This window comes from Colobus angolensis, unplaced genomic scaffold, assembly GCF_000951035.1.
Source record: "Colobus angolensis palliatus isolate OR3802 unplaced genomic scaffold, Cang.pa_1.0 Scaffold592, whole genome shotgun sequence".
NCBI classification, from domain to species: Eukaryota; Metazoa; Chordata; class Mammalia; order Primates; family Cercopithecidae; genus Colobus; species Colobus angolensis.
This window is the reverse complement of record NW_012119510.1, coordinates 541,918-557,252: the sequence shown is the minus strand read 5'-3', so window position 1 is coordinate 557,252 and position 15,335 is coordinate 541,918. Positions and strand designations below refer to the sequence as shown.

The following is a 15,335-nucleotide window of genomic DNA, read 5'->3' as shown; positions in this document are numbered from 1 at the left end:
GAAACTCAAGGCAATTATGGTGGCTGAGAAGTTCCACAATCTGCAATTTGCAAGCTACAGATCCAGGAAAATTGGTGATGTAGTTATGGGCTTGAGAAATAGCTGATGGTAGAGATTCCAGTCTGGATCTGAAGACCTGAAAACCAGGAGCACTGAAGGCTGGAGAAGATCAATGTTTCTTTTGTTTTTGTAATTTTTTGTTAGAGACAGGGTCTCACTTTGTTGCCTTGGCTGGTTTTGAACTCTTGGGCTCAAGGGATCCTCCCTGCTGCTCGTCCCAAAGTGCTGGGGCTACAGGTGCATGCCACGACATCTGGCTCACAACTTTACATATCAGATAATCCAAGGACTCTCAAATTTCATTAACTGACTTTTCAACAAAGATCTCAGGATACATGTTGCTGACAGTACGAAGCACATATACAAGAATTTCACTCTTTGGTTACTATGGTGCTTACTCTCATTTGGTAGGTGGGTGCCAGGTAGGTCTGAGTACATAAATAGGACAGAGGGTTAAAGAGGATAAAGTGGTGCTGAAGAAATGTGATGAGCTAACTAACAGTTACTCCTAATGGGAGAGTTAACTGTGGTAGCGGAGTAGTCAGCATGGTCATCGGGAGGTGCTACAAGTGTCATCTAACTTCACTGCTCCAATCTACATTGGAGCCCCAACAGCTTTGCTGATGTAACATGTTAGTGCTTTTCGCTCTGTATAACAGACCAACTGGATGGGACTCTTCTCCAGCACTCAATTCATTTTCAGCTTAATTGATAATCAGATACAGACATATAATTGATCAGATATTTTATAAATACTGATTTTTGATGATAAACATTTTCAGGAAATATCATTTTGACAAGGGAAATATCAAAATGAGGCTGCTATAAAAGTCTTTATGAAGAATTATACACACATGTGAGAAACTGGGGAATTTGAAAAACTAACAAAAACCCATTTAAAGGTCTCCATCACTGTTCAACAACATTAAAGCAAACCTTATGTAAATATAAAATGATTCATAAGGAAGCTGTGAACTATAATTAGATGGAAATATTCTGATTGATATTTTGGACACAACTAATTCTTGCTTCGCCATGAGATAACATAGACTAAGGTGTCATGAAATCTGCATCTGTTCCTAGAAGCACTATTAAAAGAGATAAAGGAAATGTCTGCTTTATAAGTTTACAGCAACTTTGCACATATCTAAAATGTTACAACAACTCAGATTCAAGAAATAAGCAAAAGGATAAAAAGGATTCAAGAGCAGCCAATTTATGAATTGCACAGACTTTACATGTGAAAGAGCTTCCTAGTGTCCTCTTATTTTATATGCATATTCATATGACAAAGTATTTTAGTTTCAAGGTCACAGAAGATTAGGAGCATTCACATCAGGGAGGAAGGTTCGGGAAGGCACCTCACAGAGGTCTGCCAGTCTTCACAGCCAAGAAACCAGAAAAGCTACAAAAAGCTGACCTGGCTGTGTGCAGTGGCTCACGCCTCTAATCCCAGCACTTTGGGGGGCCAAGGTGGGTGGATCACCTGAGGTTGGGAGTTTGAGACCAGCCTGACCAACATGGAAAAACCCTGTCTTTACTGAAAATACAAAATTAGCTGGGTGTGGTGGCGGATGCCTGTAATCCCAGCCACTTGGGAGGCTGAGGCAGGAGAATCGCTTGAACCCAGGAGGTGGAGGTTGCAGTGAGCTGAGATCACGCCACTGCACTCCAGCCTGGGCAACAAGAGCAAAACTGTGTCTCAAAAAAAAAAACAAAAAAAACCCCGCTGACTTAATAGCCCCAATGCTCAGCATTTAGAAACCATCTAGGAGAGTGGTAAAGAGACCTCTAAATCCACAAAAGGGCCTGCAAGGATCATCACACTTGCTGAAATGAAGTGTTGTGAATAATAATCTTGGGTCATCCGAAAAAGGTTAAATTATGGTCAGCACATGTTCTTTTAAGGTAAAAGCAATGAAAATATCTTAGCAAATAAAAAAAATAAGGCAATCTGTCTTTGTGAATTTGATTAGCATGAATCAGGTTTCTAAAAAAACAATTTTGAGCAAGTATTTTTGGGTTATCCACACATATACATCACTTCATTATTCCCTACAATGATCATATGTGATAGAGATTATTTTACATTCAGTAGTCCCTCCTCTCATTTATCAGATATTCAATGAATGCCTCCTGTGTACCAGGCCATGTGACAAGTGCTACAGGTATAAAAATAGGCAAAAGCAGAGACACAGTCCCTAACTTCAAGGAACTTGCAGCTCGATGAAAGCAAAAAAGATGAAGACACTGAGGCACAGAAAATTTAAGAACAAGTTTCTCTTCTGTAATTTCAGTCCTAGCTGTAGCAACTTTTACTCAATAATCTTAGCGTTCGGTTTCAAGGACCATCAGAATTCTAGAAGCAATGAACTTGAAACCAAGAATCTGTAAAAAATATTATCCCACAAATAAATGGAAAGATATCCTGTGTTCATGAATCAGTAAAATTAATATTGTTAGAATTTCCATACCACCCACAGCAATTTATAGATTCAATGCAATACCTATAAAAATTCCAATGAGATTTTTCACAGAAATAGAAAAAACAATCCTAAAATTCATATGAAACCACCTCAAATACTCCAATCTTGAGCAAAAAGAATAAAGCTTGAAGCATCATACTACTTGATTTAACAATATACTATAAAGCATAGTAATCAAAACAGCACGGTACTGTCATGAAAACAAACATATAGTTCAAGGGAACATAACAGAGAGCCCAGAAATTAATCCACATCTTTAGGGTCAACTGATCTTCAACAAAGGTGCCAAAAATGCACAACAGGGAAAGGACAGTGTCTTTAATAAATGGTACAGGGAAAACTGGATACCTACATGCAGAAGAATGAAATTAGACCCTTATCTCATACCATACACAAAATTCAACTCAAGATAGATTAAGGTCTTAAACATAAAACCTGAAACTATAAAACTATTAGATGAAAAAACATGGGGAAAAAGCTTCTTGATATTGGTCTGGGAAATAATTTTTGGATATGACCCCCAAAACACAAGCAACAGGAGCAAAAAAAGAAAAAAAAAGGAAGAAAAAAGAAAAAGACAAATGGGGTTGCATCAGATAAAAAGTTTTGACACAGCAAAGAAAACAATCAATAGAATGAAGAGGCAACCTGTGGAATGAGAGAAAATGTTTGTGAACCAATTATCTGATAAAGGGTTAATATCCAATATCCAAAACACATAGGGAACTCAAAGAACTCAATAGCAAGAAAATAAATAACCCAATTAAAAATGGGCAAGGAACCTGAAAAGGCATTTCTTAAAAGAAGACATCCAAATGGCCAACAGGTATACGAAAAAATGTTTAACATCGCTAGACATCAGGGAAATGCAATTTAAAACCACAATATCACCTCACATCTGTTAGAATGGTTATTATCAAACAGACAAAAGAAAAGTGTTGGCGAGGATGTGGAGAAAGGGAACTCTTGTACACTGTTGGTGGGAATGTAAATTAGAATAGCGAATATAGAAAATAAGTATGCAGGTTTCTAAAAAAAATAAAAAATAGAACTACCATATGATGCAACAATCCCATTTTTGGGTATATAGCCAAAAGAAATGAAATAAGTATCTTGAAAAGGTATCTACATTCCCATGTTCATTGCAGCATTTTTTATAATGGTCCACATGTGGAATCAAGCGTCCACTGACAGATGAATGGATAAAGAAAATGTGATATATATATATACACATATACAATGTAATACTACTATTCAGGGTTTACAAAGAAAGAAATCCTGTCATTTTCAACAATGTGGATGAACCTGGAGGACATTATGTTAAATGAAATAAGCCAGGGACAGAAAGACAAATATTGGATTATCTCACTTATATGTGGAACCTTAAAAAATCAAACTCATAGCAGCAAACAGTAGAGTGGCAGTTGCCAGGAGCAAGGGGCAGTGGGGAGGGGGGCAGGACAGAGGAACATGGGGAAATGTTGTTCAAAGGGTACACAGTTTCAGTTAGACAGGAATTCTGTTGATCTATTGTGAAGCATGGTGACTATAGTTAATAATAACAACACACTGTACACTTGAAAATTGCTAAAATAGCAGATTTTAAATTTTCTCACCACAAAATATGTGAGATGATGAATATGTTTATTCGTTGGATTTAATCATTTCACAAGGTATACATACATCAAACATCACATTGTACCGGTCAATGTACACAATTTTTATTTGCCAACTAAACCTTAATAAAACTAGGAAAAAATATCGTTTCACTGTTTAGAAGGAGGTTATTTTACAAAGAAAACAAATGAATATGGTCATTCCATTTTCTGCTAAATATAATTTCAAACATTCTCTACATACTTTCTATCTAATAGAACTTACTGGCCGGCCAGGTGTGGTGGCTCACGCCTTTAATCCCAGCACTTTGGGAGGCCGAGGTGGGCGGACCACCTGAGGTCAGGAGTTCGAGACCAGTCTGACTAACATGGTGAAACCCCGTCTCTACTAAAAATACAAAAATTAGCTGGGCGTGGTGGTATGTGCCTGTAATCCCAGCTATTCAGAAGGCCAAGGCAGGAGAATCGCTTGAACCTGGGAAGTGGAGGATTCAGTGAGCCGAGATCGCACCACTGCACTCCAGCCTGGGTGACAAGAGCAAGACTCCATCTCAACCACCACCACCACCACTACTACCACCTCATTGGCCTTGAAATGGGCTGCTGTTAGAATATGCAGTTGGGTACAGTAGCTCACGCCAATAATCCTAGCACTTTGGGAGGCCAAGGTGGGCGGACTGCTGGAGCCCAGGAGTTCAAGGTCAGACCTGACAACATGACAAAACCCTGTCTCTCCCCCTGCAAAAAAAAAATTGGCTGGGTGTGGTGGCACATTCTGTAATCCTAGCTACTCAGGAGACTGAGATGGGAGGACTGCTTGAGCCCAGGAGGTAGAAGCTGCAGTGAGCTAAGATCATGCTACTGCACTCCAGTCTTGGCAAGAGAGAGAGAACCTGCCTCAAAAAAATAAAAAATAAAAAATAAAAAATAAAAATAAAAAAATAAAAATAAAAATAATAATAATAATAATAAAATAAAGAATATGCTTCCTGGATCGAGCAATCAATCCATTACTAGTGATTTAATCTGGAAAACTTGATGTCAACTGATTTTATAATTGGGGCAACCATGTATGTCTGCCTTTTATCATGGTAGTTTAGCTGAACTGAGTCTATGAAATAATTAGGCCCACGGTGGGGGAATCTGAAATTCTCCTGAAGCACTAGAACCTTTCCCAGCCTTCCCAATATTAGAGAAAATTCTTATTCCCAGAAGTTTCCACCCTTTACAAGGCTCCCGATTTCCCCCAAAGTTAGAAAATACTACACTAGAAAGCTGGAGTTTCCCCTGGATGATCAATTTTTTGAAAAATACAAAGAATATTTTGTTTGGTTTTGGGCTTTTAATGATATGATGAGAAAATATGATGAGATTCTCAGGAAAGAAAATGGGAAAACAGCACTGAAATTATTTGTATACATCTCATATCTGGCAGGCCTTCTGATTGGTTGACAAAATAATAATCCTACCAATCTCCTTTCTAGTGTAAAGATATAAAACAAGAAATAATTTTAGATATTTTATCCTTTTGGAATATAAAAGACAGATAAAGACATTATAAATCCCACTCAAGTTTAGAATTAAACAATATTTCATTTTGCATTTTTTAAGGTTGCTTTTTGAATACTTTGAGCTCAATAATGATATTCATCCCTTGCTTCCCACATACCATCTCCCTCACAAAGGTTTTCAAAAGAAATCTAATTCAAGTAAATGATAATTGATATGGGAATTATCAGGATCAAAATACGAGAAAGCAGCCACACAATATCTTATACTGCCAAACAAGGTAACTGTGACTAAAAGTGGAAGTTCTCCATTTTTAAAAGTTTTTACTATTATGATACTAAAACTTAAATTTTAATAGTCTGATAAGAGTATCTATGTATTAAACAGTTCAGCCACTCATCATTCTATTCATTCATTCAACCAAAACACAGTGTTTTACAGAGCAGAGATCTTCCCTACCTGATAGGCTGTTGGACCCGTGAAGTGGAGCCTATGGGTAGAGATGGGACAGTCTTCTATCCAAGAAGGAACTTTGGTTTAATACATGAACTTTTTTTGGCAGAACATCAATGACATCCTATCCACTGCTTCATCCAATATTCAAGAATTTTGAGTCTTCCCTCAGTCAGCCACAATAAATGCCAACATTCCATGATCTCAACAGGATTTACAGATATAGACGGTCAGGTATTTAGTTTATAAAATTAAAAATGGAGGGAAGGAAGAGAAAATGGAGTCCAACTCCATTTTGGAGGAATGTGGCATCCAACTAGTCCTCTGGGTATTTTACATTAGATCTTTTTATTAAGTTAGTCTCTTTTAAAGAAAACATACAATGCAAGTACTACTCAAGAAACACGCTGGGCAAGGCACGATGCTGGGAGGAGGTTTTTAGGTTTTGGTTGCTTGTTACTCAATAGATCAACATGTGTTGAGTTCTACAGAAAAAGAAACATTTCCCTGAGGAGAAAAGAATTCCTAGATTCATAACCTACCTCACTTTTACAGAAAGTATATCCAATACAGACATCCTTCTTACTAGTGAAAGATCCAGAACCATTAGGGAAAAGTAATTTGCTGTCATGAAGTGTCTCCTTTGTCTCCGTCACGCTCAATATCAGAAGCTTCAATCTTCTATTACCACAGACCACAAGCCCTGGTACCATCATCCTTGCACCACAGAATCCTGGGTTTGTACTTCCTAAATTGTGTATTTTTCTATTTCTTCTATTAAATAACTGTGTTTTAAAAGGGGCAATTATTTGTAGACTTAAACTATGATGCAAAAGAAAAACTCTCAGATGATATAGAATGCGTTAGCCAACACATATAGCAACATGTTGAGGAATGCCAGATTGTCACCAAATACAGCTGGAAGTTGCTGCTCTTAGTTGGATTCTCTGAAGTAAGCATGGTCCTTTCTAAATACCATTAAAAGTAATAACTTCTCTGCTTCTTGAGGCTCTAAAAGGTAAAATTGAGGACAATAGCTATAAAGAGGCAGGTTTCTTTCATAAGTGTTTTTCGACACATAAATATACTCAGTTATATGCCTTTTCTCTTGTTTCCAAATCTCGCTGCTCCCCATCTCATTTTTCTTCCTTCCATACAGAACACAATATACTACTAAGGACAATGTTGTGGGAAAAAAACATACTGGGAAATCACAAAAACGACAGTTTACATCATTTGATAAGAATAGCAATACTTTACCAAATGGAAAATTCCATCAAATGAAATGTGGCTCCAATCAGATGACTTACCTAAAAATAAGAGAGACAGAAAGAAAAAAGTGAGAAACTGGTGTGGTACTCAAGCCTCAATACACTAGTTTCTAAAACATATGGTAGATATCTTAACAACTGATGGACAATCCAAAACAAACAGAAACTATACCAGATCAGGAAACACCAATTCCTTTAGAAACAGTAACTGATGTTAGAAAGGAAATGGTAAACATGGAGCAAAAGCAATGGTGAAAGAAAGTGGTATTTACTTTCAAACCACTTGGCTCTCATACATATTTTAAGGGGTCAGTTTTGAAAATGTGGACACGTATACGTATCAGGGCTACAGCTAAACTATGCATTGCACCCTCTTTCTCAAGACCTCTGGTTACTAAGAGACGGTCAAAGCTGCAGACTTTCAAATATCTTTGCCTCCTATGACTCAAGTAAAAGGTGCCAGTGTATCATGTGCTACTGTAATTTCCTCTGTTGATTTTCTTTCCCCTTAACACTTAGATGTTTTGGCTGTTTGCGTTTTTATTTTCCAAAGTGAACACTGATGTTCATGAAAGGTGCCAGATTAACAACCTGGGGAAATTAAGAGCTTGGTCTATCAAGTGAAAAGGCTTAGTGTAGTGGAGGTGACGAAAGTTTCCCCTACACTGTGCTTGCCTATGTATATTAGCTCTGACCCACAGTCACCCCAGCCCTCCAGTCTTCATGGTCCATTAATGTCTTTGACTGCTCAGGTTGCTAACCGGAGCAGACAATCTTGTTTCTGCCTTTAATGCTATCATTATTATTACTACTACTGCGAACTCTAACTCCTTCAGTGAAATTATGGGGAAATTTATATTGGCTGCCATTTTGTTTCAGGACAACAGGAAAATAAATTGAACTGAAGATAGATCTTATATTCTTGGTAATACTGTAGGTTAAAATCCAAGAATTTCTTCAAACAGGAGGCAAAGCTTTGAGTGATCAAATTGAAACAGGCCTCAGTAAGTTCAGTTACCTGCACTCAATTTGAATTCTCATTTGGGAATATTCTAATATTTAAAGGACAAAGAGGCTTTATTTTTTCTTTTGAGTCTGCTGCAAACCAGTCATTTTTATTATTCATTAGCAACTATGATAAAGGTTTGAGTGGATGTCGAGGCTAAAACTATCATTACATATAAAATCTGAAAATCAATGTCAAACAGAAAAAAATTTCTTTCTTATATTTATGTGTTCCAAGTTTCTGAACTATGTAGGCACTTTGTAATTATTAATGAATCCCACTCATGCCCAGGAATAAAATCACTTTGCTACATCTAGTCAGATAACCAACAACTGTCTATTGATGACATTATATTGTTTCTCCATGCAAAATACAAGGGCCAGAGCAAGAAAATACTCCTCCTAGTCTAGAGTTTATAACAGTAAGAGAAGCAAGGCTAGCAAACATATGCAAAACGTTAATGGAACAATGAAGTACAACGCTGAATGCTGCTGTGTAATAGACTTATAATTATTTAGTAATTATTTGCAAAATCATAGTATCAACCCCACCATTGTTCCCTGTCTTTGCTATTGTCCTTCTTTTTGTCAAAGACTATATTCTTTGCAGCTAGAGTAGATTTCCATCTTGACATCACCAGCACTTCCTCTAAATTCTAATCTCTAGAAGTCCTGGAGAATGAGAATTGCAGGATACCAATGACTACAGCAAACACATGGTAACACTTAGATGAAGGGTACCCTGGCTGCAACTCATATGAAAATCTTGGAAAATTTTAGTTTGGGAAACTTTGGCTGTTTTTTTTCTTTGCCATGCATAGCCTTTATCAAGCAAGTCCTTATGGTATTAAAACATTTGGCACTGGTTCAAGTCTATGCTATTGCTGGCAGGGAATCTAATTGGGAAGGAGGGGTGGAGTAGTTACCTTTATCAGGAATGACCTTAAAGTTATGGAAAGGCTCCTTCCTTCCCACTGCTTAGCAGCCTTACTGAAAGCTTTAAACCCAGATGTGAGAAAAGAGAATGTCTCCAAGAGTAGCAGCAATTTATTGTAATTATGTTAGTACAAACATCAGGAAGGTGGAAAATGTTACGGCAACTTAGTGGAGGAGGGAAACACTTTGTGTATAGGTCCCAGGCAAGGTTGGGCTGGGGAAAACAACCATAACCTATAATTCCCAGGGAGGCCTCAGTTTCCAAATTTGCAAGAAAATTAGAAGTTAACTATTTCAAAAACTAATAACTATATGCAATGCAGTACCCAGTGGGTGAGAGACTGTAAGAATCTGTTCACTAGCAGACACCAGTAGCCACCTCAGTGGCTGGCAGTGGCCAATTCCCTGTTGCCACTAGATAACTAATATATTTTTTCTATCAGTACTATATCACAATTCCTAACAGTGGCAGTCAAAGCAACAAGGCCCATTTTGCCTACACGATACTCTAGCTTCCATCAGTGACACTTTTTTGGTTTAAGGCACTTTAAAGGTTGACCTTCAAATGCAATTAGAGCAAAATCTGTACACTTTTTGGGCCAGTTCTGGGCCTCTCTGTGCCTCAGCCACCTAACTGAGAGTTGGTTTTGTCCTTGACTCTCTTCTTCATTACATAATGGATCTCCTACTGGTTTCTCCTGACTAGACTTCTGTATCTTTCATGATTTGATTTCTCTCATTTCATCTTCTCGTTTTTTTTTTTTTTTGTGGTGGGAGATAAACAAGCAAGGATTTCCAGAATTTGATATTTCACACAAAATGCACTGGTGAGCCATGGCAAAAATCAGTTTTGTGGGCAGACACATCACCAAAGCGCTCCTCTACATGGACTAGCTTTCTAGTCAAATTAAAAATTTCAGGAAATAAGATATTTTCATGTCAAAAAATAAAAGATAAAAAGGGTATGTCTGAGAGACTCAAATCATTGACTCTCACGGTCCTGAAGAGAAAATAGAAAAAGTAATAAAAGTCTTCAGAGCAGAAAATGACAGGTGATTTCTCCTTTTCTTCCCATTTCAAACATTTACCAATAGGCTAATGAATGCCAAGGATGCAAGAAAAAGTGAGTTAGAAAACTGCAGGCCACAAGATGGTGTAAACCTCATGTGGAAAATACCAGCTAAGGCACTAAGAAAGCCAGAAAGTAATGAAAGATTTATAAAGATGAATATGCTCTAGTTTTGGACAAAGAGTACACAGAACAAGACCAAACAAAAATACTTTTTAAAACAAGTTATTTTTTATCCTTCTCAATGCACATTAGAGATAGTTCAATTTTAAAAGCTTGCAGTGGTTTAGTAATCAAATAGCTTAAGACAATGCATAGTTCTACCCATCAAGAATGCTTGTTTACTTTGGCTGACATGCTGCAATTATTAATTTAATTATCTGATTCAAAACAGAGTAAGATCTTAGTTTTAATTTCTTAACTTAAGTAGCAAACTCTGGGAGTCACTATGCTAAGTGCTGAGTGCAACCCAAGCTGAATTTTTTTTTTTGGAAAGAAAAGATATAAGACAAATGAGCTGAATTCTCATCATTCCAAAGCTGAGTTTTAATAGCACTAAACAAAAAGGGTAAAACTACAACTTCTGGGATTTGAATGATAGCCTTCATGACTATATAGAAAAAATACTTTTTTTCAAAAGAGATTCTGGGGCAGAAAATTTTAGATGATAACCTCATGAAAAGGAGTGAAAAATCGGAACCAAATATATCCATTTGTGGGTAGTAGTTATGATAATTATGGGGAAGGAGGAAAAAAGGGTGTTGGCAAAATATTCAAAAGAAGTACCTAACTATTCCAGCCATGAAGAAATCTGGGGATTATTTAGGGAAATGACTTGTACAAAGGAAACAATTCAAAGACAACAAAAACAAAATTTAAATAAGAGTCAAAGATCACATGAGGGCTGGGGAAAACAGTTTGGGTTAGTTTCTGAGGTTATCTTAATGGGGTCAGCCTGTCTTACTGCCCCAACCCCCAGAAACCACCAGTACACCTACCTGCATCCCACACAGTTTTATAACTACAACAAACTTGACCCAGAGGTCTACAGCTAAGGGCTTTCTGGTCTAATGCTTTAGGGCTTTCCAGAAACCTTTTTTTATAAAACTTCTATTCTACTTCCTATCAAACTGCCTTTCCCTTCTCTGCCATTCTCCATTCTGGTTCTGGCATGTGTGGATTGAAAAAGCAACAGTGGAGGTGGGAATGAATGGGGACACAGCTGGTCTGTGGCAAAGAGATGGTGGGTAGGAAGCAGCTGCATTTTGGAGGATTAGGATCTTGGAAGCCAAGGAAAGCTTCTTCCAAGTTCTCTCCTTTCAGTCCTTTCCTCTCTTGGGCAATAATAGAAATTCCACAAAACACACAAACCTTCTGAATTCACAACACTCTTCCTCATAACCAAGTGTGTTTATTATGACTGCTTACATTTTCTGTGTGCCTTGCATTTAGATTTTTCTAAGAGTTTCAAAGAGCCTTAAAAATTTTCATTAAAACACATATTTCTGACTATATTTTATAAATACAATTTAACTTTAGAATAATTGGAATTCAATTTGTTAAAAGGTTACTCTTCTAAAATTTGGTTTATTACACTACACTCACATTTCCTAAACCAGGGTTCTTAAAATGTAGACTTCATAAGAATCCTCAGGGATGCTATAAACATGGATTCATATTTAGTAGGTCTTAGGTGGAACCCTGGAGTCTACATTTTTAATAAGCACCCAAGGAGATGCCTATATGGTGGGGGTAGAGGGACCGCATTTTGAGATCCCATTCTAATCTGAGCCCCCTAACCTCTCAGCTTCACCTTTTTCAAGACAGACTGTTTGAGTGACAGTAGTCAAGCAGTCACACTGAATATTGAGCCAAAAACACAAAGTGAGCAATCTGGGAAAAAGAAAATTATCATCAACAACCTTAAACAATACCAGGTGCTATACAAATACAGGAAAGAAAGGGAGGTTTCCTGGTTGTAACTCCACTTCCTTGAATAAGACAAGGTTTGGTATTATGAATGAATTAGTTGGCTTTCCTATTCATAGCAGTTGAACCTTTACTGGCTTTCTGGTTATGTCCTGCTGCATTCTGGCACCCCCTTTCCCAGCATGATGACAGCCTTGTAGAGCCAGTCTTGATTTCTCAAATTGCAAGCAAATTAGAACCTAACTACTTAGAAAAGTAATAAAAGTGAAATCTAATCTCTAATGGGTATGAGGCTATGAGAATCTGCTTGCCAACAGACACCAATAATTCTCCTGCCTCTAACCTCTCAGTGGCTAGATTTTCCCCACCTGCCCCATAGGGGGAAACTGAAACATTAAGAATCTCAGTCAAGCTCAGAAGCCAGAATTCATTTTGATGACATTACGTGCTTCCACTTTTAAACCCACCAATCCCATCTGTTAGGTACTATCACCACCCAGTCCCAGTTTTCAGTCCTCAACCCCCACCTATGGTGCTCTCTCTTCATGCAGCCCTCCTCTTTTGGTTTCATGACATCCTGTTGGCTACTCTGTTCTGATGATGATGATTCTTCTTAATTCCTCGTATCTTGCTTTTGACCTTATAACTGACTACAACTATTCTTTCAAACATCACCTGCAGCTAAATTTGATGGGATTTTTTAAATCCTTTTTCTCTACCACTCTGATGGGTGACCTCATTGGAGTTTTCCTTCTGTTGATTCTCCTCCCTTGGTTTCAGTGGTAACACAGTTCTCTTATGAACACAAGGAATATTTGATCTGCTCAGTATTAATCCTTCCAACCTGGCACAATACACAGAGAATACAAGGTATGTTCAGCTACCATTATACACAATGTTCTTGAGCCCAAGACAGTTTCAGTTCACTCTAAAGAAAAATCCCCTCCTTGATTATATGCAACCCAGTATCATCCTACAGAAGTTGCATTTTACTTGGGGTTTAGGTTTCTTGTAGAATATGTGAGGGGGAAAAACCCTCAATTTATGTCAAAATTACCTTGCAAATAAATCCCCTAGGAAATCATCATACAGGAAGCCAATGCACTGTCTCTCAGTAGGCCCAATCAAGGTGGATTTTGCCTCTAGTTTTGGTAATCATTTGAGTAAGGCAAGATGCTTACCCTGAGAGAGGGATGTGGGAACAGACCTGTACAGAAAAATCAATATACACCTTCCATTTCAGGTTCATTCCCAGGCATAGACTCACTGAATACAACCTGAGAAGACTTGTTTGCACAACGCAAATTTTTATGCCTTCTCTCTTTATATTCATTTGCTGAGCAGGTGTAGTTGAATTCATGCAAAGTTAGTGTTTATATGATACAACTTCAACGTAGAACTTAATCGTTATTGTTCAATAAATAAACATATACCTATGCTGTTGACTTTTAGCATCTGAAGGGCAAACGAACAACAGAGGCAGACACTAGATCAAGTATGAAGATCACAGATCAAGTATGAAGATGACCTTAAGAAAAACTGTTAGTTTTCTTGCAAAAACTTCTTGAGTACACAAATCAAAGATACTTGTGAGGCACTGGAAAAAACACTGTACTTAGTGTCAAGGGACTGAGATTCTAATTCCAATTCTGACACACATTAGTTAAGTCACTTACGCCATCTACAAAATGGATACAGAGAGTAACTGCTTCACAGGGTTGTTTTGAGATTCAAAAGAAAAAATGCTTGTGAATGCATCTATCATAGTCACTTGCACATGGTAGGCACTTGCTACAGGTTTATTCTATGTGAATCTGATAAACTGAAGCTGAGAAGACAAAACAACCATGTAAGGGAAGAAAACACTGACAGTGCTGGGCATATGGCAGGTGCTATGTAAGTATTTACTGAACTACATTGAGACAGACATCAAGCTGGTTTGACTGGGTCAGTATGTAACTTGCCAGTTCTAACATTCTTTTATTTTCTCCACATGGTCATTGGTACAAAGTCCACCTACAGCTTCATAAACATGGGCTTACAACAAAAGTGCTTCTAATCAGATTTGGCAGGAAAAGGAGAGAAACATAGGGTGAGGTAAGTGTGAGGCTACAGTGCTGAATAACAGGGATGGCAGTACCTCAGTATGTGAGTCACACAGACATCAAGCAGTACATAGCTAGAGATAATTCACAGGTAAATGCTACACAATCTATTACGTCATCCCTCCTCTGCCCCTTCTTCATCAATCTTGTCGCCTGGACTCTGATGCAACCCAGCAAGAATGTCTGATTTGCAGACAGCAGAGAGAGCTTCAGAACACACACATACTCATCAGAGAAGGCAATATGAACCCAAACTGAAGTTCCTGCTATTTTCTTTTGTTTAAATCATGCTTTAGAGGGGAAGTCGTAGGGGTGGGATGTACAACTAGAGATCAAGCCACCTGGTCTAAGGCCTAAGGGATTAGGCTTCATCATTTTTGGACAAGTCACTCCAGGTCCACAGCCTCATTTCCACATGTACAATTAGATGAGCTTCAAGGTCTTTTTCAGCTGTGTAATTTCATCATTAAAAATTCAGGTCAATCACACCCATATGATGGACAGATATGCATTCGGTTTTAAAAGCTAGGCACAAAATCAGCTTTAAGTTTTTCTCAGTTGTCTAGGTCACTCAAATTTTAGGCTACTTCCATCCTACTCTGAATTACTACAAGTGTGTACCTATGTACAAATCTTGCAAAAGTAAGTAAGCAGTGGCAGGCAGAAACTGGTGGTTCTAGACAATGTGAATATTCACACCTGAGATTATAGAGATACTCCAGTCTAAGCCACAGAAGCTTAAAAGCAAATGTGTATCATGGGATATAATGTGTTAAGACCTATCTTCTGTATGGACAATGTTTTGAACAACAAGAAGTTTTGAAGGTACAAAAAATTGATAATAATTCATAACTTAAAAGAGATGCTCTGACCCTAACTCTAAACCAAAATCATGA

General features: G+C 37.7%; 2 protein-coding genes across 3 annotated transcripts in view; one reads left to right on the top strand and one right to left on the bottom strand.

Moving 5' to 3' along the window:
• The window catches only part of CMSS1 (cms1 ribosomal small subunit homolog (yeast)), a 372,024-nt gene that overhangs the window by 163,303 nt on the left and 193,386 nt on the right, over positions 1-15,335 (bottom strand). The window contains exon 2 of one of the 2 annotated variants that reach the window (XM_011962502.1): positions 7,385-7,434. The exons of the other annotated variant lie outside the window; for it this stretch is intronic. Coding sequence (XP_011817892.1) covers positions 7,385-7,401 — 17 coding nt within the window. The 5' untranslated portion in view covers positions 7,402-7,434. The remainder of the gene's footprint in view (positions 1-7,384; positions 7,435-15,335) is intronic. 2 annotated transcript variants of the gene reach the window in all.
• Positions 1-15,335, top strand: part of FILIP1L (filamin A interacting protein 1-like) — a 293,127-nt gene that overhangs the window by 99,258 nt on the left and 178,534 nt on the right. The gene's annotated exons all lie outside the window — the stretch shown is intronic.